The following is a 23577-nucleotide window of genomic DNA, read 5'->3' as shown; positions in this document are numbered from 1 at the left end:
GAAAATTCTGACCCAATACGTTTCACTAGAATAGACCTTTAACATTCAACATTTCTGAATGACTTTGTTTCAGGATTCAACAAAAAGGGGTGAAGAATATTCCCTTTAAAAGATTGGAAATGAAGTAATGTCCGGGTATGATAGGGTTAACCTTACTCCTGATTGACAGCTGTAGCTCCGCCCCCTCGGAGGCTGAAGCGGCAGATATCTGAGCATCAAAACAAAGTTGAGGAGCGGAGGAGCGGTGTTTAAGTCGGGGACTGTCGCTGTGTTGAGCGCGACTCGAGTTTTTTTTTCCCACCTTTTTTCAGCTTCAGTTCCCGGTGTTTCTTGGAGATGGACGTGTTGAAGTCGGCGGGAAGAGCTCTGCGGAGTCCGGGATTAGGCAAACACCACAGTGAGTGACCAACTTTACACATTTAACCAAAAATAACAACGGCTCCGTCCCAAACGACTCCGTGCTGCCTTGGTTGTGCATTACTCAGGAGTTGAAGGGCAGTGCGTTACTTGTCTAAAGACTTTTGCAGGCACTGTCTAACATTCACAGCACTCGGGTGTAATATCCTTTCTTTCCTGACCTCTGCAGTAGACTTTTGTAGGGAGTGAGGGGTGGTTTGGAATAAAGCCACAGTTCTAGACCAACACAAACTTTAATTTAAAACCAAACGGTGAATAAAGACTGGTTTACTCCTCTCGGACCCGTTATAAAACCCTTTTTTCTTACTTTAATTGGTTTAACATGTTGTGCTTATCTTTCTTTTTTTATGTTTATTCTCATTTATCACCTGCTGAATATTTGGTGTGATATCAAACCTGAATTCGGTACCTTTTTTTTATAATTTGTCGGTCCACCTTAAACAGTGCTGGATGTGTTGAGTGAGACGCCCGACTGTATCTGCTCGTGCTCAGCGTTTAAGGTGGAAAGTAACGTTTCCCTTCAGGTTTGGACGGAGAAGTTTGAAGCCCCCTTGTATCTGAGTTGAATTTGTTGTGGTTTCTCGCCCTTAATAGCGGGTTTACTTCCTTTAAATGCCCAAAGCTGTTGTTTTCACATCTTCATCTCAACGTTTAACTTTTCGTAAGGACTGGTTTCTGTCTTCCAGAGAAAATGTCCTTTAATCTGCTACTGCAGAAGTGTATTATTATGGTTGAAACTTGATTTATATTATATAAGTTACATAATGCAGTTTTTGCAAGTGCTGACCACAGAGTAACGATGGAAGTGGCTACATTCTCCCTATTACAGGTCGGTGAGGCATCACAGTTATTTTAAAGCTGTAATTTTAAAGTAAAAATACTACCTAGTGTTCCTTTTAATTTATCAGGAATATTTTACTCGTATGATTTACTCATATGAAATTATTTTAGTCATATGATCATTTTAAGGATATATTATAGAAAACCAACCATTTCTGTATTTAAAATGGTAGTTTGCTGTACACCGTTATAACGGTTTCAAACCATTGTCTACGTTTCACTCTGCAGTTGATAAGCTTCCAAACCTAAGCCACAAAAATAGCCCTTCAAAGTAGAAGTTGTAGACCACTGAAGTGAATGCTCTCCTTAGGTAGTAAGCCTCATGCCCATTTTAGGATTCCTGAGTCTAAGCTGGATTTGAGAAATATTTTGGTCACGTTTTTCTATTAAAATTTGGGGGTTCTACTTTTTTAGCATATAAATAAAAACATTCAAAAAACGTTTATTGTGAGAACTCTCCATCCCCCACAGTGTTGATGACGTCATAATGGTGGCCATCAAATATAGTCAGAACGTTGATTAGAAAAACCGTTATAAATAAGCTGCGTAAAATCAGAGACTATGTTCTGAGATACTGCTGAGATGAATGTTTGGCCTTCAACATATAAAATTAATATTTTAAAAGTTAATTCCGGCTCGGAGAGTTGGCATGCACTGTGCTGCTAGGCCAAACAGAACCTAAAGAACACATTCAGATTTCCCACTGTTTTACCATTATCCACTGTACATACAAAAATGTAAAGTTGTGTTAATTTTCACTGATGGTATTAGAGAGTAAATAAAATATTTAGTGTTGTAGGCAACCCCAGAACCATTTCATTGCCAATCCACCATTTTACATCCAAATACATTAAGTGGCTTTGATGTACTAAAGCTGAGACTACTAAAAAACTGATTGTAATTCTGCTATAAATATTATTTTGTTTTTTAAAATGTTTTATAAAGTTAGTTCAGAGGTTTTCAAGGATCTTTTTACTGATTCTTTTGGTAATTCAGCTTTTATGCTCCCACCATCATCTTAGTAAAGAGGGACTGATTTGGTGACTTAATTGAATAATGGCTAGATGAGTGCAGAATACCCAAGGAATATTGAATACATTCCATTATGCAGCCTCCAGTGTATGTTTAGTTGGGACTATAAGCTCATGCACGTACAGTTTGGGAGCCTCACAGTTCTGGCTGATTTGCGACTTTTTCCTAAAGGGGGAACAGTGGGAACTGGAGAGCTCTCTTGACCTCTTAAGAGCTGTATAGTGATTGAGAAGACTTAACACCATGACGACAGGCTGGAATGCATGTAGAAGGATTTCTAGACCTGTCTTTCAAACTCATGGCCAAGTTCAAGCTCTGTGAAATGCTCACCCAAGTCTGAGTAATGGAATAAGGCTTCAGTCTGCAGTCTGTTTTATTGCAGTTTAATTACTTGCTTACACTTTCCATTATCATCCACCCCATACCTGATTAAGGTGAAGAATGAATGAATGCTTTGTGTCTTGGTTAAGTTCATCTTAGCATGATGTTAAATGATGGCTCTTCTCATTTAACCAGCCACACACCTGTCACCTCAAAAGCAACTTCCCATCAGTGTATGAAGGGATGAGCTCAAACATCACACTCCTTCAATGTGAAACCACACGGCTTGTTGTGTAATGAAGAGTGACTGGACTGGGCCTTTTTATGGTGGTTAGAGTTAGATTTATAGGCAGTGTCTCTGGATCTCTCTGAATTTGCATCAGTGTCCTGCTCGTATTAAACAGGTGGACGATCTAATGCAGATGGGGGGGAGAAACACACTGGCAGCAGCTGGTCAGCCCTTTGGCTTCATTTATTAAAAAGCCAATCACTGATTTACTGCTCATCTTCCAGAGTTGTTTAATTCCTGCAGAATATACTAAGGCTTTGAGTTGTGCATTTGTCTTATTTTACTTTTTCATGCAGTCCTCCGACTCAAAAACACATTTCAGTTACTATAATACAGTCTGTTTTTGGTATTGTGCTTTTAAAATGTCACAACTAAAGAGAGCCATACCAGCTTAAACTAAATATTTGGATCCACTTCCAGACGGGCATTAACAACCCAGTGCTTTGTTTCCTTGTCTATGCCAATGTCCATCTAATTTTACCACGAGCTGTCTGCAGTAACAACACCCCACATCACTTCAACTGAAGTAGGCTGAATTGGTGGTGAAGGTTAGTCACTGTTGCAACTAGAGGTGGGCGATACCAAGTAAATACTGATATCAATACTGATACTGCTACTCTTTGCCACGTGGATGGGGGGTGGGGGGTTGTTATCTCAAACGTTGAGTATCGATATTTTTACATGAGTTTTGACCAATACCAGGGTTGGTATCGATATTACCGATATTTGGATCGATCCGCCCACCTCTAGTTGCAACATCAACATGGGCTTATGGGCTTCCGGACATGGATTAGGAAATTAAATATATATTTATACAATTTAATAAGGTTTTCTCCGTACATTAAAATCTAGGAAATCTGAGATCTGGAAGCCATAACCCTATCCAATTTGTCTGTGGCTGTTTGTATTCCTTGGCTTTAGACACTTAAAATATACTTGAAATATATTAATTGATGTTACTTCAGTGTTTATTAAACATATGCATGACTGCAAAAACAAATCCAGTTAGTGCCTGACTCTGCTCTGTGTACAAAGAGGTTAATCTTAGCATTCCAAGTGCCCCTACATTTTTGACTAACTGATATCCTCTTATTGTTTATATTACAATGTTTGGGTTGTTTCCTGACTCAAGGCATTTCCTGTTAACTTAATCTGAACAAAGAGGGGTCAAGGGGCCAGAGTGGTTATTGGTCAAAACCTTTAAAAACATTATGAACATAATATAAAAGAAAAATCTCATCGGAGCTGTTCAAGAACAATATCTGTTCTGCTGTTGGTTAATTTTGGTTTAGCAGTAGTTCACAATGTGTCCAGTCTGGAACCCTGGTCACTCCACCCTTACTGGGCTCTCAATGATAAACATTCGAATAAAGTACAGGTTTCAGCAGTGATTAAGGGCTTCTGGGGGGCCCCCACTAATCAGTATTTAGTGAGATTGCCTATCACTCTTCCTGTGTTATTACACCCCTCTTTGTTTATGAGCTTCTGAGAATGCCTCCCAGGTGTGGAGGACAAGCATCAATAATCTCAGCACAGGATATATTATTTCTGGAGGTGCAGGCTGGAAGATTATACAAAAAAAAAAAAAGAAGTTCTTCTCTCCAGAACCTTAAATCAATGAGGGAAATTTCAATGCTGGTGAGGGGCTATAAGTCAGGCCTTGTCCTTTTATAATCTCCTTGTATCAGTAAGAGACTGAAGAAACCACAGTCATTGAGCTCAACTATTTCAAAACTTTATTCTTGGGTATAGACAAAAGTCTGTGGTATGTAAGGTTTTATATATAGAACTGGTGTATGATTCCTCTCAAACATGACATCAGTGTTGTGGTGCAATGAAGTAAGTGCTTTCTAATGTAAAGTTACTTTGTTTTTGGAGATTCGAGGTGGAGATGAACTCTGTGAACAGTGAAGGACAAAAGGCAGGGACGAGGCCGTTCACCCACGCAAAGCAAAATTGGGTCATATTTGGGTTTTTTTCATGACTGTTATCAAGGTTTATCTGCGCATTCCACAGATCATCACAGTTTCTCATAAACACAGGCTCAGTCACCCAGACCTGGCCTCAGATAAAGAGCTCATCCTCAGAGATTTAGCGCCGCTGGGTTGGTGATTACCGCTGGGTACGTCTGGGCTTCAGCGTTAAGATATGATTTTGGGAAAAGAAGATGATGGCTTGAAGGCTGCAAGGACATCATGTTTTTCAGGAATGTTTTTGAGTCGCAGGGGCTCGGGCTCAGCTTCAAAGAGACAGATATTGACATTTTTAATGTGTAATATATTTTTCCAGCCCATTTCTCTGGTGCTTTGGTGTTTACATACAGCCTTGTACTTTAACTCTACATACAGTAAGTTGTTTTCTGTTGCATGTGGCTTTGTGGTTTGTTTGCGTAACTCTTTGACCTTCTGTCATAACCCATACCTCTTTCTGTTTTCACAGAGCTTCCAGAGAATTGGACAGACACCAGGGAGACCCTCGTGGAGGGCATGACATTTAACCTGCGGCATTTGGGAATGACTTTGGTGGACCAGCCAAAAGGTGAAGACCTGTCAGCAGCCGCTGTCAAGAGGATTGTTGCCACAGTGAGTATGGCCTGGAGTAAAGTGTTGCTCGCAGTTCTCATAATTATTCCTTCAGTTCAAAGAAACAACAAACAAAAACTTTGCCTCAATAGCTATTTGAGTTTCGGTTTTAACACAAAATGAGATTATTTAAATTATAACTGCAATATTTAAATAAAGCAATAAAGCAAGCACGATGGTTTATATATAAAAAGAGTTTAACTGTTACTGTTGTGTTCAACACCAAGATGTAAACCACATTCTTTAAGTGCAGATATGTTCCTTAAAGATTACACTATACTCAGAAGGAACAGTGAATATATAAAAAAAAACGTCATATAGTGACTGTGTACTTGGATTCCCATTTTTTTCTGTAAATATAAACAGTAGCCTTTGGTAACTATACATAACAGTTTTCATTAGTACACTTTATAAATGTAAGTATTCTGACACACCACCTAATTATTTAATTAAGTGCATTAATTAGCCATGCAATCTATCTTTACAAACAATTACAATATAATTTGTCATTCTGAGAGCTCACTGAATGTTTGTGAAATGTCTTCCATCCTAGATATAACATGATCAACTGTGAGTGTTATTATTGGAAACTGGAAGCATTTAGCAACCACAGCCACTCAGCCATGAATTTGCAGACCACATAAAATTACAGAGCAGGGTCACTGAGTGCTCACAAGGTGCACAAAAAACTGTGTAGCAGGAGCTTTATGGTATGGGTTTCCTTGGCCAAGTGTCTGCATGGAAGCCTTTCATCACTAACCACAATGACAAACATCAGATGGAGTGGTGTTAAGCATGTGTGGAGTGATGAATCACATTTCTCTATCTGGACATCTGATTAATGAGTCAGGGTTTGGCAAATGCCAGGAGAATGTTAACCTGACTGACTGCAGGTTAGGAGGAGGACTAATGCTATTATCCTAGGCCCCTGAGTTCTAGTGCAGGGAAAACGTAACGTTTCAGCATGCCAAATCATTTTGGACAATTGTATGCTTTCAATTTTTTGGGAGCAGTTTGGGTACAGCCCTTTTCTGTTCCAGCACGACTCCAACAAAGTTCATATAAGCATGGTTGGTTGAGTTTGGGATGGAAGAGACATTGATTGACACATTATTTGGGATGAACTAGAATGGAGCTTGCGAGCCGACATCAGTGTCTGAGCTCAGAGAAGCTCATCTGGGTCTATGGGCTATAAATTCCACAGAAATGCTACAAAATCTTTTGCCTATGGATTTAGAATGGGACGTCAGTCTCCTGTAGGAGTAATGTGTTGGTCTCATAATACTTTTTGTATATATAGTGTATTTCTTTCCTGTATGTTTTGTCTGCAATGATTTTTAGGCTAAGGCCAGTGGACGGAAGCTCCCCAAGGTGGCTTTGAAGGTCACTCCTCAGGGAATCGTTCTTTACAACAGTGTGTCCAATCAGCTGATAGAGAGTGTCTCTATATACAGGTGAATCTCTCTATCCCACTCTCTCTCTCTCTCTCTCTCTCTCTCTCTCTCTCTCTATTTCTCTCTCTCTATCCTCTTTCTATATCCCTCTCTCTCTCTCTTTATCCCTCTCTCTCTCTATCCCTCTTTCTCTCTCTCTATCCTCTCTCTATATATCTCTCTCTCTCTCTTTATCCCTCTCTCTCTCTATCCCTCTCTTTCTCTCTCTCTCTCGCTTTATCCCTCTCTCTCTCTCGATCCCTTTCTCTCTCTTTCTCTCGCTCTTTCTCTCTCTCTCTCTCTCTCTCTATCCCTCTTTCCCTCTCTATCTTTCTATCCCTCTTTCTCTCTCACTTTAACCCTCTCTCTATCCCTCTCTCTCTCTCTCTCTCTCTCTCTCTGTCTCTATCCCTCTCTCTGATTAAAACTCATCCCTGTGCTCATAAAGTTTTAATCAGCCAGGTCATAAAGACTCAATGCCTGTGTGTGCGTTTGTATGTGTGACACAGTATTATTTCTCTATAAGAAAACCTTTTTTGCTTTGGTGATGCTGTGAAATGTATACACTATGTCCAGTGATGTTACATGTAAATACAACAATTACAGTTGGCAAAATTATACAGGAATGCTGTAAAAATACATAGATGGTTAATTAAGTGAGAATAATATTTGTTTTATTTTCTCTGAGTGTTTTTGAATTGCTCTGTCCACATCAAATTCCAAGGAAATGATATTGCTTGCAGCTGCCAGCATGCATGTAACTGCAATTTGTTAAAGTATACAACTCGTTCTCCACCAGCTTTCTACAAATTACAAACATCCAATACTTGCCTCAGACTGCTTTCGAATTAAAAAATCTAAATCACCGTTTGTGGATAGTTTACTGTACTGAAACTGACACTATTCAATTTGTAATTGTGTGTTAAATTACATTCATTCATGTTTTTTATGTATAATAATAATAATAATAATAATGTGTTTAGTCTTAACCTGACTGAGATGTGTGTTTTTTAGAATATCATATTGCACAGCAGACAAAATGCACAACAAAGTGTTTGCTTACATCGCCCAGAACCAGCAGAATGAAACCCTGGAATGCCACGCCTTCCTCTGTGCCAAGAGGAAAGTGGTGAGTAACTTTTACTGCACTGTGTGAATTTTTTATTTATTTATTTTTTTAATGAAACAGATTCGCCCTTCCAGAGGAGTGTTTAGAGAAAGGGATCAGAGTCTGGGCCAGAAACACTCATGATGAAGAGGGCGAGGTTTTAGACCTAGATGCTATCACTTTGCTGCATATTACAAATCTAAAATGTCTGTTTCCAGACTATGGCACTCTCTCCTCCCTTTCCACACTACGTTTAAAAAAATGACTAGGTCTGTGATTACTCTTATTATAATCAACTGCTTTTAAACTGACCCTAGTCATTTTCTACCACAGTTATATCACGCAGTCACAAGTTTAATATAACACAAAGTGAATGAACTTTCTGAAGTTGGAGAAGAGAGAGCTCCAGGGACCTGGAGGGTGTGGGTTAATTCCCACCTACGGTGACTGTCTGTGAGGAATTCTGTGTCTTCTCCCTGTGTTTGTGGGGGTTTTCGCCAGGATTTCCTCCCATAGTTCACAAATGGCCCTCCAGGGTGAGCTCCCACCTTGCGCCCAGTGATTCCGAATAGGCTCCGGACCCACCGTGACCCTGAGGTGTTAAATGCTAAGCACCAGCGCTATGAAAGTGTCAAACAAATAAATACAGTGGAATTTGAGTTCCTAACTTGTGTTTATTGATAGTCAGAATGTTATTTCTTACTAATTCAAGGAATAAGGTTAAAAAGACCGTTGGTCCCCCCCCCAACGGTGTTCGGAAACTCTAATAGGCGTCTTGCCTGTGACGTAGATGGTGGACAACAACTCTAGAAGCTGCACTTAATTTAATGCACAATGAAGAAAAGGTGTGTTGTTTTTGGCTGCAATCATTCAATGTACAGTGGGACACCTGTGCACAAATGGCCCAAAGATCCCAAAATATCCAGAAAATGGACTAAATTTGTCAACTTTAAACGGGCACTTTGGAAATGACCATCCGCTCACTCCGTTATCTGTAGCTCATTTCACTGGCGCTTTTCCAACAATATGGGCATGTAAGGACACCAACGAAAGGTGTTGAAGAGCCTCTGTAACATGGAGGTAAACAGGGTAAGGACACTCACTTCGCCTGTTTTAGTTGGTGTTAGTTAACGTTAGCTTGACTCGCTAAACTCGGTGGCTCAGATTATACTCGGCTACGTAGCTGCATTACGGAGGTTTATAGTGTCGGATGAATTCGAGTTCGACTTCGATCACATTTACAAGAATAACGGTGCCTCTACATTTGAGTTTAGCTTATTGCTAGGCTATTGTCGTGAATAATGTTGGTTATTTAGCTAGATACTGTCATAACAGTCAGTCATAACGGTGTTTTACCGCGGCGTTGTTCAGCTGTTGTCCACCAGTGACGTCACGGTTGTGTTCAAGAATTTCCGTAGCGAGCTCGGGTTTTTCCGTCAATTTAATAAAATTGTCAGTTTTAAAGCAAATTAAGCTGCTATTTTCATTTTAATTCATACTTATATCTGTCAGTAACTAAAATAATGTGAAATATTCATGGAGGTCCATTAAGTGGTGCTTAGCCTTTAAGGCGTTACAGACAATGAATGAATTATCTGTACTGAAATACTGGCCAGTTCTCATAGTCAGCCTGTTAGGGCTTATTGTCCCTCTAGTAAACCTTATAGGGCCTTTATACTTTTATTAATCTCCTTTTTCTCTTTTGACTCGGGTTGTGAGACTGACCATACCACAGGCCTTCTTCGTGGTCCATTTATAGTGAGAATAGTATAAAATGATCATTAAAAAGAACATATATAATGTATGAAAGGAGTTTTTGAAGAGGGGTGTCTCTAAACTTTTGACATGTAAATCCTTCTGTGTTATGTATTATGAACTCTTTTTGGATGGAATTCAAGCATGTGGCATTATGCAGAAAATGTTCATAGTTCCAACGTATATCGCTTTGTTCTGTTTAAATTCAGTATAAATTTAATCCTCAGATGAACACAATGGGAACACTGTGAACATTTTAATGCCAGTTTAAATGTGAGCCTTACTAAAGCACTCATCATGAAAATAAAATGTAAATTTAAAAGCCTGATAGTGTTAATGGAGCTCTGTCCTCTCCCATCTCTCTCTCTCTCTCTCTCTCTCTCTCTCTCTCTCTCTCTTCCTCTCTCCCAGGCCAAGGCTGTAACACTGACTGTAGCTCAAGCCTTCAAAATGGCCTTTGACTCCTGGCAGGATGCCAGCGAAGGTGTGTGTCCACTAAGAGCCACTATTAGCTGTCCACACTACGAGTGGCACTGCTGTGTGAGCTCCGACTCCAGCGGAGCCGTCATTTGTCAGCCTGATTGGACGGGCCACTGTCCTAGGGGAGTCTTTATCGTAAAGGCCACTGACACTGTTGAGCTTTAAAGAGAGTTTCAGTTTGACCACTATTCTCTAATTCTCTTTTTATGGGGTTATGGGGATGATTGGATTTTCTAAAATATGGGGAATTTATTTATTTATTTATTTTATATCAGAGGCTATCTGAAATGTTCAAAACCATTGTTTAATAAGTGTTTTGTATATTTGATACTCATTAATAGCTCATTTTAATCGTTATAATAATAATAATAATAATAATAATAATAATAATAATAATACATGTATTTCTTCTTTTTTCTTCCTCACAGAGAAAGAGCAGCAAGAAGTAAAATCTAGTACAGCTTCGGAGACAAGTGTGATCAGTCTGAAAGGAACAGGTACTGACCACCCAGCCTTATGCGTATAGTCTATAGGCATTTACATTTGTGGTATTTAATAGACGCTCGTGTCTTGCAGTTCTGATGTGGTTACAGATGTGTTAGGATTCTGGCACAAGGTTTGGTGGTCCTCCTCAACCCTTCTGTGTGAAGGGCACGGGTGTGGTCCGCCTCACTATACCAAACAAACATGAATTATTATGTGATGATTAATGTACACTTAAATAACTTTGATTATTTATTTGTCTTTTTTTTCCATTGTAAAAGCCAGAAAGGGCCTAACCAACTGATTACGTACACTCTGTAGACACGTCTCTTTGAAGAGAAGGAAGTTAAATTGCACGCTTTGGAGCAGCTGCACATGTGCTTAAAGCCACCATGACCCCTCAGCGTTGGGCTGTGCAACGGTGTAATTACATGTAGCTATGTACTATTCTGGCTCACCCAAAGAAAAATGGCAATAACTAAACAGTAATCCCTACAATATATTAGGTGTGTATGTGTGTGTGTGTGTGTAATGTTTTGAGAGTTTTCAAGGACACTGCATCAAGGAGTACAATAAAGTCTTTCCACCTGAGAGTTTCTGGAGTGTATTAGGTCATTCCTGCCGGCACTGTGATTCAGAAATGCCACTCCTCGTTGTCAAGTGGCGCAGGAGTCTGCGTAGTTTGTACTGGAACTGGGTTTGTATCACTTCCTGGACAGTTTCCCTGAATGTTGTTTTCTCATGCCATTCAAATTCCTACTGAATAAGACACAGGCATGGAATAACAGTTAAAGTCCAGCTTTTTTAACATTCAAAGAAATGATTTAGGGTAGTTTTGGAAAAAAATGTGTTGCCAAAATACTGAAGCGTTTTGCACGTATTAAATGTGGCATACATTGAGAGCAGTGGAAGGTTTTTCATTTTACCCCTTTTTTCCCCTCAGGATAATGCATTGCTGTCTAAATTATAATTGTTTGAACTTGGTGCTTTATTGCGTTTTAAATAATCTGTAGCCTGACGAGTCCTTCAGTAGGTTGGGACATTGCATACCTGTGTGAGTCCTCAGAGTTACCACTGATGGTCAGTAATATAATGAGTAATAGGTGAGCTGTTGTGTCATTTAGAGTTGAGCAAGGCAGATGCCACAGTTAAAGGCACTGAGCTCTTCAGTATGACACACTCTAATGCCAGATTTTGTCTGTGGTCTTTGAATTGTGTTTGATTTTATGCAATTCCCAGCAGTGAGTGTGGCTGAAATATCTGAACTCTATTTCAGATAAGTGTCTACATAATTTTGGCCATAGAGTGTGCCCATTAACACTGATGCAATCTTCCTGCCTCTGTGTTGAATTTCATTAACATCTAAGGACCTAGTGACTGACTAACTAGCGTCTATAATTCATGTTTTTAGGACTGAAACTCTACAGGAGGCTCCCTCAGGCACTAAGAGCCATTAAGGCCAGGGCATGTTGGAATGGTTAGAAAATGCGTGCAGAAATAATGGAATGTCTCTTAAAGAGTATGTCATATTCTGGCTCTAGACGCAGCAACAGCAACTCTGCTGGATATTGATGACAGCCCTGTGGTAGTTTTGGAAAATAATGACAACCAGGAGACCCATATGGACAACCACCACGAGCCTGAAAACAACAACACTGTCTGGGTAAGTTCCAAACTCGGATATTGTCTTCACACAAACTTACTCGGTTTTAGGCTCACAGAAAAAATCACTATTGGAACTCTACACATTTAATGGCCCAAAAGAGCCAAGGAAATGACATTTGTTTATGTGAAGATTCAACAGTAAAGGGGCTTTGAATTAGAGTTTACGTTATATATTACTTCACAGGTTATTTAAACTAATTATTTAGTAAGAGCTCACCAGCATTCTTGTGTGATTCTTCTAGGAATTATTATAAAGCAACGTTTTCATGCTACAACAGAACAGTTTTGGACCTCTTAAAAACCTTTCAGAGGATGCTTGTTTACAGACGCATTTTGTGTGAATGTGAGGAACCTTTGAAAAAATGTTAAGAACACGCTACATGTTTAAGAGGCTTTATATGAACTTGTATTTACTAGAATTTCCAAGTCAAGAACCCTTTCAAAACCTTAAGGGGTGGTTTTCCAGACAAGGATTGAGCCTAGTCCTGGACTGTATCCCCCTTTTAATGGAAACATCACAATCCAAATGTTGTGTAGTCCAGGACAAGGCTTAATGCCTTGAAAAAAACATTAAATTAAAATTAAAAAACATGTTTAATATGAGTTAATATGTTTAAATATATATTTCTCCACAGGAGTTAGATGATGGTCTGGATGAAGCTTTCTCAAGGTAAAACACACACACACACACACTTATCCATACTAGTAACCAGTTGTATCTCTGTGTCACTATCCTCCCAATCTTCCTCCACTTGGAGCAGGAAGGGCAGGTCCTTGAAAAGTGTAAAAGAATGAGAAGAGCTTTCTGCTACAGCCCTCTGATTTCTGACTGTTTGTGTACCACTTTTAAGGAAAAGTCACGTCTGAAATGTTGTGTTTAACTGATGTGTTAATTTTCTCTCTCACTGCTAAGGTCTGCTTAGATTACCACTAACATGTTGATAAGTGCGGGCGGCACGGTGGCGCAGCAGGTAGTGTCGCAGTCACACAGCTCCAGGGGCCTGGAGGTTGTGGGTTCGATTCCAGCTCCGGGTGACTGTCTGTGAGGAGTTGGTATGTTCTCCCCGTGTCCGCGTGGGTTTCCTCCAGGTGCTCCGGTTTCCTCCCACAGTCCAAAAACACACTTTGCAGGTGGATTGGCGATTCGAAAGTGTCCGTAGGTGTGAGTGTGTGAGTGAATGTGTGTGTGTATGTCTGTGTTGCCCTGTGAAGGACTGGCGTCCCCTCCAGGGTGTATTCCCGCCTTGCGCCCAATGATTCCAGGTAGGCTCTGGACCCCCCGCGACCCTAAATTGGATAAGCGGTTACAGATAATGGATGGATGTTGATAAGTCACATATCATCACTCTGGGAACTTTGTTTTTACATTTTTTTATAATTGAAATATACATATGTACAATTTGAAAACAATACCTGCAATTCACACTGATCAACCATAACATTATGACCACCTTATTTCTACACCCACAGTCCAATCTCTCAGCTCCGCTACACAGGAACACTTCGTAGTTCTACAATTACAAACTATAGTCCATCTGGTGCTCTGTATACTTTATTTCCCCCCTTTCACCCTGTTCCTCAATGGTCAAGACCCTCAGAGGACCACCACAGAGCAGGTGTTATTTTTACGGTGGATCATACTCAGCACCGCAGTGATTTGATGTGGTGGAGGTGTGTTGATGTGTGTTGTGCTGGTACAAGTGGATCAGACACAGCAGGGCTGCTGGAATTCTTGGTATGTACCATAATGTAATGGTTGGTCTGTGTGTACTGTATCTAAATTTAACCACAACTGGACCAGTAGAATAGCTCTGGATTTATTAAATAATTTCACATGTAGTAAATGTAAAAAAATTAAAATAAAAAGGCTTGTACAAAAGGTTATACAATATTTCTCAGCTGCTGAAACTCCACGGTGTCCTTAAAACGGCCTGGAGAAAAATACATGTCTTTGTGTCCCCCTCAAGTATTTAGTCTTCCCCTTTTATGAAGAGCTCAACAAGCCTTTAGCATGTGTTTGCCATCACATTACTCCAAATTCCTACAGCAAGACAGTTTGAAATTCCCCAAGAACATGTATTTCAAGACTACAGTGGAGTTTTTTTTATAACAACCAGATTTCAGTGTTCAGTAACAGGACTTTACTTTCTTATATAAAGGTTATACCATTTTCTTTCTGTCAGTCAGGCTTGTTTTTGTGGGTAGACCTCAGTAAACGGTGTAATTACGTTTTGGAAACCAGTGTTTTTGAATATTCAATATCCACATGGGAAGCATTTCTCTTACTGTGTAGACACGCATACAGAGATCTGTGTCCATTTTGTGGCTGCTGTACTTTTCAAATACATACAGCAAAATGGGGGGGAAGGGAACGAGAAAACATTCCAAACACAAGTCTTTCCAAAATTCTGGTTTACAGTTTGATAACAAAAGCTTCCAAAATGAGTACAGGACAAGGACAAAACCTTCTCAAACTTCTGATAGAACAACACTAACACAGTTTATTGCTTATTTTATTGGGCTGGGACCTGGTTCAGTTTTGACAGATTAAAATAAGACCTTGGGCTGGGAACACAAGAACAGCACCAAGTAAATGTAGTATGTGTCTGAACGCTTGTGCTGTTTAGGAACAGTTTCTTAATATTGAACATCTTGCTTCCTTGGCTGCCTCCATTGAAAATATCTGCATTTTATTACATTGTAGAAAAACGAAAACACGTAAGTCTTAATATTTGTGTTGACTTTTACGTTCTGTCAGTTCTCGGACCTTTTTAAAGGTGGTTTTCCAAAGCAATACATACATAAACAAATAAAATAAACCGAGAACTTAGAAAATGTGCGTTTTTAAAGATTTTTATCTGGGAAACCTCTGTAGCCGACAAAGTCTGTGATAAGACTGCTCTTAATTAATTTTCTAAACAGTCTGCCAACTGACTTTTTACTGTCTCCCATTAAGCTGAAGCATGCGCATGCGCAGTACGCTTCCTCTGATGACTGTGGTAAACGTTTGTTAGCGCCATCTACTGACACGGCATCAACTTACTCCCGCTCAGTGTAATTCTGAGAAATGTCAGTGATGTTGTATCGTTCATTCTTTATTTCTTGTTCCTGTGAGATATGACCAGGCTTTGGAAAGGAAAGGTATGATATGTTCACCACTAAATCCTCTGACTGTTTACTCTCTCTGTGTTCTTAGCTGCAGTTTGGATAGCTTTGAGTACTCTCCAGGTAATAATGGTGGTGTAGTCTAATCCAACCCCACCCTTACCTTAATGACATGATCCATCCGCTTCCCTTTCTGTCATTAGTCTTGTGTCTCCCAGGATAAATGATTCTAGACGTCTGTCATTTTTTGCATTTGTTGAAAGGCCTTCATCATGTCCCATTGACATTAAAAGACCATGGTCACTGTTTACCACACGGCACTCATTTTATTCCAGTTTTGTACACCTCCATCACAGGGCTGCACTCTACAGACAAACTGTCAGCAGTGAACACCAGGTAGACCTGCTTTACGTTCAGCAAATTTAAATATTATTTAGATCACACACGTCTGTGATGGTCCGGAGGCCCCCAGCCAACAGCTTTGTGGTTGGTCTGGGGGCTAATTTAAATACTGTAGCATTCTGTGATATAAAAAATATCAATAAACACTATTTTTATAATAATAATAATAATAATAGGAGATGATCTGTTGTGCAGCCCTGCTCTTAAAACATAGTCTACTCGATTTTGAGTGTTTGTGTTATGCTTTGTTGCTTTACACACATTGATTTACAGAAATGGCCGTACTGTTGCTTAGGAATGTACAGACGTCAGAGACCGCCTTGGAAGAGATCACCTATACGATAATCCCCTTTTTTATAGGAGGTGAAAGATTTAGTGGGAAACAAGAGACATTTCCGAAGCTGCAGAGATTCAGAGAAAATCACTTGGGCATCAAATCAAATGAATGAAAGGTGGTCTCTGACGACTGTACTTTCACCGTAGCGTTTGTCTGACTTGGTAAATGACACTGCATCTTGGACAATGGCAGGGATTTTCCCAGTCAGGGATTACACCTAACCCTGGACTAAAGTTTCCATTTAATCAAGACTTCCTTCCAGAATGTTCTACAGTCCAAGTTCAGGCTTAATTCCTGTTCAAGTAACTGACCCCTGGTGGTGACCTGGGGAGCAAATCCCTACCTTGTACCCAGTTATTTGGAGAATCTATTGCAGATTCAGTTAATTTAATACATTTTTTACTGTAAAAAAACAGTAGAATGTCGTAAAATACAGTTAGAAAATAAAAGAAAATGATTAAAATAATGGAATCAGCAGAAAAGATGAATGAATGACTGAATAGAAAAACAAATCAAAACAAAACTAGATTATTATTATTATTTTATTTTTGTGTGTCTTTGTTTGTTGTTAATAATATTGTTCCCCAAATTTCTAACATTCCAATGTCAAGTAAATTGATCACCTTTTAATACATTACACATCCCACTTCCTAATACAAGTAGTTGGTAGTTAATAATAAATGAGCAATAAGTATTTACATTAACAGTAGCCGTCAGGTGTTAATCGTCCTAGTCCCAGTCCCTAGCATCTGTTCCTCCGTCCTTTGTCTCACACCCGCCGCTGTATTTCTCTGTCCAGATTTGCCGAGTCCCGTACTAACCCACAGGTCCTGGACATTGGGCTGACCCCACTGGGCAAAAGCTCGGACCCAGAGAACGACAAAGCCAATGGTAACGCACCCACCACCGATTACCTCTTTAGCCTTTGAGCATGGACTTTTACGGAGAACACAGTTGACGCTGCTGATGACGGCTGGTTTTAGTATAAAGAAGCCAGCCGCGTTGAACTGGACGGTCCACTCCAGCCTGAGACAAACACAAAGACCAAAGCAGTATAGTGTGATTTTTCTGAAAGTGTTCCTGTGCCACACCCCACTCTGAGCTACACTATGTCCAGAAGCCTACGGACACCTGCTGATCCTTCCTGCTTTATGTCATCAAGGGTATTCACAGTGAATTCGATCACCAACAGCCTACACTCTTCGACGTCTGCGAGCACAAGAGCCACAAGAGCCTTAGTGAGGTCAGGTACTGAAGTTGGATGATTAGTTCCCGATCCCGAAGGACTCCCCCAACACCTCCAAGAGTTCTGTTGAAGGCTCCAAACGTGTGATCGTACGCTTGTGAGATCAGCAAAGCAAATAGAGTGTCTGTATACATCTGGACATATTGTGTACACATTTGCTCTATCTCACTGTGTTCTGTATCATTTATAGCTTTTAGGATCATCGTTTTGTCAACGAGCTGTAATCCTTCTGACCACGACGATGGACTTAATGTATGAGTTTGAGTCAGTGTCCTGCTCACGCATCAACACGTTTGTAGAGTTGTGTAGTGGAGCTGGACCAGCAGAGCCCTACAGAGATGGGATAAATGCAACATCTCGTATATTCCAAAATATAAATAGAACATATTAATATATATTTTCAGTATATTGCAGTTTTTTATGAGTAGGGGCTTTCCCTCATGTTGTGAATACTGTGTTGTATCATGATCACGATAATTTAAAGATACTTCCTGAGGTGTATATAAAATTTAATAAATATAGCAATGATACGAATTGTGTAAGGTATTATTTTTTGGGGGGACCACCAGGGGGCAGTATATCCTCACAGTGCACCTGATACGTTCATGTCATGTTTACAGGAACCACACAAAACATGCACATACCCTGTCAAGGTTTTTATTTATTTAATTCCCCGCCCTCCCCCCTTTCTTTAAACCTTTCAAGGTGTGTGTTTGTGTACTTCTCGACGTCTGATTGTTATCAACCCCACATTGCAGCACCGGTGTGGTGCAGCATCGTGCTTTATTTGGTTTGTTGGCTCCCACTGCCTATAAAAGCTTCTCTTCTATCTCCTGCCCTTATAGCTCTCAGTGGAGTGCATCTGAAGGGTGCATGTTATACAAGGCTGTTAAAATGACTGACCCTCCGACCTGTTTGTTATTCTTCACGGTGGTCCACATGTGCTGTGGGGTTGTCTACCTGTCTGGCCTTTGTTTTTGTTGTTTTTTTAACAGTGAAAGGATTTTTCTATTTGCTGGATTACACAGAAGGAGCCTATGAGAGTCGATGTCTGTTACTGAGTCACTGACTGACTGAGTGATGCCTGTTATTACGTTACATAGTGCATTTTACAGATATAATAGCTGTTTAGCTGTAATTTTAAGGTAAAATAAAATAATAATGTATGTAGTGTTCCTCTTAAGTTTGAAATGTACACCTTTTATTATTATTAATTTTACTTATTATTAATACATTCCACTAACTGGGTATTTTGGTCTCCTTTGGCGGCACGGTGGTGCAGCAGGTTAGTGTCGCAGTCACACACTTCCAGGGACCTGTAGGTTGTGGGTTCGAGTCCCACTCTGGGTGACCCCTTTGTGAGGAGTGCAATGTGTTCTCCCTGTGTCTGCATGGGTTTCCTCCGGGTGACTGTCTGTGAGGAGTGTGGTGTGTTCTCCCTGTGTCTGCATGGGTTTCCTCCGGATGACTGTCTGTGAGGAGTGTGGTGTGTTCTCCCTGTGTCTGCGTGGGTTTCCTCCGGATGACTGTCTGTGAGGTGTGTGGTGTGTTCTCCCTGTGTCTGCGTGGGTTTCCTCTGGGCGACTGTCTGTGAGGTGTGTGGTGTGTTCTCTCTGTGTCTGTGTGGGTTTGCTCCGGATGACTGTCTGTGAGGAGTGTGGTGTGTTCTCCCTGTGTCTGCGTGGGTTTCCTCCGGGTGACTGTCTGTGAGGAGTGTGGTGTGTTCTCCCTGTGTCTGCGTGGGTTTCCTCTGGGCGACTGTCTGTGAGGTGTGTGGTGTGTTCTCCCTGTGTCTGTGTGGGTTTCCTCCATGTGACTGTCTGTGTATGTGTGTGTGTGTCTGTGTTGCCCTGTGAAGGACTGGCGCCCCCTCCAGGGTGTATTCCCGCCTTGTGCCCAATGATTCCAGGTAGGCTCTGGATCCACCGCGACCCTGAACTGGATAAGGGTTACAGATAATGAATGAATGGTCTCTTTTGCTGTAGTTACATCTCTGGGAAGTCTTTACACTACATTTAAGAACATTTCTATGAGGGTTTGATAGCATTCAGTCACAAGGACATTAGTGAGATCAGTTACCGCTGTTGGATGTTTCACATCTAGATCACAATTCTTATTTCATATCCCAAAATCTCTCAGGAGATTTGGAATTTATCCCCCTCTGATGAATGCTTAGCACCGGGCATGGTGACCTTAGATGTGTGAGCTGTTTAAGGGCATTTAATTACACATCACACTTGTCTATGGAGAATGTACAAACATTAATCAATGGATCCATACTTGAGGCTCTGGAATATAGCAGAGATCACTCCTTATGAAGCCTCTTCAAGTGTTTAAACTTGCAGTGTGTGTGTGTATATATATAAATTATTGTTTCAATAGTCTTTTGCATGCGGATGGTGGCTCAGCTAGGCTTCACTACTCTTCTGTTTCGCAATCTTCATCGCCGCTCTTTTGAGCAGTAGATGGAAACCTTCCTCTCTGACGCAGTCAATCTTAAATAATGCAGGTTTTCTAAGTAAGTTGTCAAGATAAATTCTCACAAGTCCACGAGCCCTGTGCGTGTAAGCGTGTGTGTTAGCGCATGTGTTTTGAGCCCGGGACTGTGTGTGTGGGTTGAACCATGTGACGCACAGTCCTCCAGAGGACTCTTGACACACACTAACACTCTCTATCTACAATAAAACGTGTCTGAAAACGTGGGGGAGGCACACACGCGGACCCAGGAAAGCTGGGACGCTCCCCCCCCCTCGATGCGCATGCTCAATCACACGCTCTAGTATTGTTCGCCTCGAGTCTGAAGTCCTCTGTTTCCAGCTCTCACCATTTGTCCTCGTTAGAAACGTACATTCAGCCTCGTGTTTTTAAAATTACACCAGCTGTCTGAGCATTAACTGTGAGCCAGTGCCTTATTAAACCTTTGCAGACACCTCTTTTTTTTCCCAAACTCATCCCAAAGGCAGTGGATGGATCTCCATCACTCCAGAGAACAATGTACCAGGTTCTACACACTCACAAATGACGGTTCTAAGAGTTCTTTATTTAAGGAAGTGGTTTTATGGAGAGCAGTGAAGACTTGAAGAACCTTTAGCTTGATTAAACGGTTCCTATGGCTCCAAAGACGGTCCCTCTACTGTGATGATGTCAAGCTTGTAACAAGAGATGAACCCTTTTCTAAAAGGTTCTACATAGAACCAGCTATAGCACATTCTCCATCAAATTGCAGAACACTTTCATAAAGAAGCCTTGAATCAATGGGAAAAACCCAAACATTTCCACGAGGGTTGAAGCTGATACCACAACAAATGAAGGGAAAACAACCCCCCCGTTCATCCCTTTCGTTACAGAAATGCATGGAGTCGGGGTCCAGAGACGTTTGCCCACGTCTGTTTTTCCTCTCCATGTCCAGAACTCTGTCTCAGCGCTCTTTCTTACTTCCTTACTGTTGCCTTCTTCTAAGCCACTGTGGTAAAGTGCACCTGTCTCAGGCAGGAGTTCGGTGAAACAAATGAAAAGCAGCAGAAGAAAGGGTATGTTGCGTGGCAGGAGAGAAATATCCTGACGTGGTCCAGAAGGGCAATCTACAGGACCAATATAAACCTATTACTTTGTAAACGGCTTTTATAATATTTCTTTTATACGTGGATTAAAAAGGCTTAAGGAGCTGCTTCTGAGGAGATTAGATATGAAGTAATTCACTTGTATTAAGAAGGGTAAGGTCAGTAGAAAAGTAAAATATTGAGAGAAAATAGGACACTTCAAAATCATGCCCTTCACAGGAAAATGATGGGTCACAAATACATTACAGGAATGACACCAAACTAATTTATTAATATCTTTTTCAACTTAAAGTTGAAGAGAAAAAATCTGTACAAACTCTGGCCCTATCCTTGACTTTTTATTTCTTCTTCTTTTGTCGACTCTCACCTGAAGAAAGGCTTTAACACTCTTCTCTGGGGCATTACCATCCTGTAGAGGTGAGCGATACCGGGAGTTTTGGTATCAATCCAATACCAAGTAAATACAGGGCCAGTATCGCCGATAATGATTCCGATACCGCTTGTATCTAAATAACTTCCTGAAAGAACCTTAATACTGCAATAAAGTTACCTTGCGGTTAGCTATTCAGAACTCTGTTGGCTATAACTCTAATGTAGTAACGTACACCTGCATATATTAGTGTGTATTTGATTTAACTATGCTTCGCAATTTAGGTATAGCAAAAGAGTATTTCATTTTTTTTTTGCCATAAATATTGGCAAAGCAATGCATGTAGCCTTAATAACATAATAATAAAAAATATCGCGTGCAGAATTGTGGCACAAAAATAACGCCATACACCAAGATTTTAGCGGGAGACAAAAAAAGCTTGAGTATCGATCTTTTTCCACGCGTATTGATCAATACCAGTGTTGGTATCGATATTTGGATCGACCCGCCCACCTCTACCATCCTGAGCAATGACTTCAAATCAATGACTTCTATAGAATGAAACGGGAGTGAAACCTGTCCTAAATCTCAGTCTGTAATGATTTCCCTTTCATTTTATTCCTTCTCCAGACGAATGTTTTATTTTGTTTATCGGACGATTTCTTTACGTTTTGTACAAACCAACTCCTCGTTCATACATTTGTCTTGTACAGTTCAAGTCTTCTTGCTTTGTCTTCCTTGATCCACCCATGTTTTCCTTTTCTAAGAACTGCACCAAGTTTTTTAAGAAAGTTAATCTGGGACAAGTAATTTTCTGCACGCTGTGTTGCATTTCTTTACTGAGATGAAGTGAATGTTTTTATGAACAGAAACTGCAATAAAAGCAAAGACACAAGTAATGGACACCTTAACTGGAGTAATGAATATTCCAAGTTTGGGCCCAGGACCACACCCAAAAAATCCCCTTCTACACACTGGAGGCCCTATTAATCGTCCATCACTGTCCGGCTTCCTGCGACAAAAACTTGGCATCCCTCCACCATCCCATCGCCTCCTTCTCTCCAAATGCTTTCTCCTGCTAAACAACAGGGGGATCCATCTTCCTCACTGACGTCTTGACGCTGTATAAAGACGAGTGTGTGTGTGTAGACCTGCCAATGTGTGGTTAATGATATTTAGTCAGACTTACCAAAGATAAACTCGACAGGGTCAGAAGAGTAATGGATATATGTATTTGTGAAGACTTGATAACCCATGGATGCGTGACCCGTCTCTTAAACGTTCTTTGAGAAATCTTCTCATTTTCTTGGCATTGATGCTCTTGTTGTGGGCCACAGATCTGATGTGTTTTTTGTGCTCAGTCAAACAGATGGCTTTGAAGGGGAAGGCAGCTCAGCTGAAGGCCACATTTTATGGATGCTTCAAGGATGATGATGAGTTTCACACATAAGCTTGCCTTAAGTGTACATACGCTCTTACTGTATCCATCACAATCCGGCAGCCGACGTCTCGTATGTTTGCTTCAGGAAGAGCACTTGAGCCCCAGGTGGTGCTGGAGAGATGAATTATTATGAGGCAAGGGCTACATAAAGCTTCACGTTAAAATTAAAGCAGCACGCAGAGGGGCTGTTCAGGTTGGAATAGGTTATTTGGAGGGAGAGATTCTAATGTCTGCATCACAAAGTTGCTGTCCAAAAAAAACCTGTATCTCAAAAATAGCAACTTACCACAGCAATGAAAGACATTTTGGAGCATTTTTATTGGAGATACGTGTTTTTATTTGGACAACAATGATGTTTTATAGTTCATAATACACATTCATGTATAAAACACGTTACCTGTAGCTGTCATTCTTTTTCCTCCTGGAAATGTTCTGCCAGGTTACGTTTGGAGCCGATGATTTAGCCCAAGACCGAGAGACGTCCTTCTAACTCGTCCACTGTTTGTTTCTTTACTTTTAAAATGTTTAATAACTGGTGTGAAGTTTCCCATAAGTGACAAAATACGGTGAAGTGATGTCTATCCACGTGAGAGTAAAATATCAGGAGTACAGCCGAGTTTGGAGTAAGAAAATTAGACAGAAACTTTCTCAATCCAAAAGGCAACACAATTATAGGAGCAGAGGCATATAAACTGATTCCTGTTTGAACAG

General features: G+C 40.5%; 1 protein-coding gene across 1 annotated transcript; it reads left to right on the top strand.

The window, feature by feature from the left end:
* Nucleotides 1-186: 186 nt before the first annotated feature.
* ldlrap1a (low density lipoprotein receptor adaptor protein 1a) lies at nucleotides 187-18024 on the top strand. Its single transcript, XM_066675885.1, has 9 exons — nucleotides 187-397; nucleotides 5339-5481; nucleotides 6823-6935; nucleotides 7929-8043; nucleotides 10189-10261; nucleotides 10686-10754; nucleotides 12282-12403; nucleotides 13041-13075; nucleotides 17049-18024. Exons 1-9 carry the CDS (start codon nucleotides 337-339, stop codon nucleotides 17176-17178), a joined length of 861 nt encoding a protein of 286 aa, XP_066531982.1. The 5' UTR covers nucleotides 187-336; the 3' UTR covers nucleotides 17179-18024.
* Nucleotides 18025-23577: the final 5553 nt, after the last annotated feature.

The sequence above is a fragment of the Hoplias malabaricus genome, chromosome 6 (genome assembly GCF_029633855.1).
Source record: "Hoplias malabaricus isolate fHopMal1 chromosome 6, fHopMal1.hap1, whole genome shotgun sequence".
In the NCBI taxonomy this organism is placed as follows: Eukaryota; Metazoa; Chordata; class Actinopteri; order Characiformes; family Erythrinidae; genus Hoplias; species Hoplias malabaricus.
Note: the sequence above shows the minus strand (reverse complement) of the source record. Positions and strands in the feature narration are given on the sequence as shown.

Bases quoted from the DNA above. Each gene is read 5' to 3' on its own strand.
- ldlrap1a (XM_066675885.1), top strand. From the start codon at position 337: ATGGACGTGTTGAAGTCGGCGGGAAGAGCTCTGCGGAGTCCGGGATTA. The intron at 10,755-12,281 runs GTACTGACCACC...TTCTGGCTCTAG, and splicing joins GATCAGTCTGAAAGGAACAG to ACGCAGCAACAGCAACTCTG. The intron at 12,404-13,040 runs GTAAGTTCCAAA...ATTTCTCCACAG, and splicing joins AAAACAACAACACTGTCTGG to GAGTTAGATGATGGTCTGGA.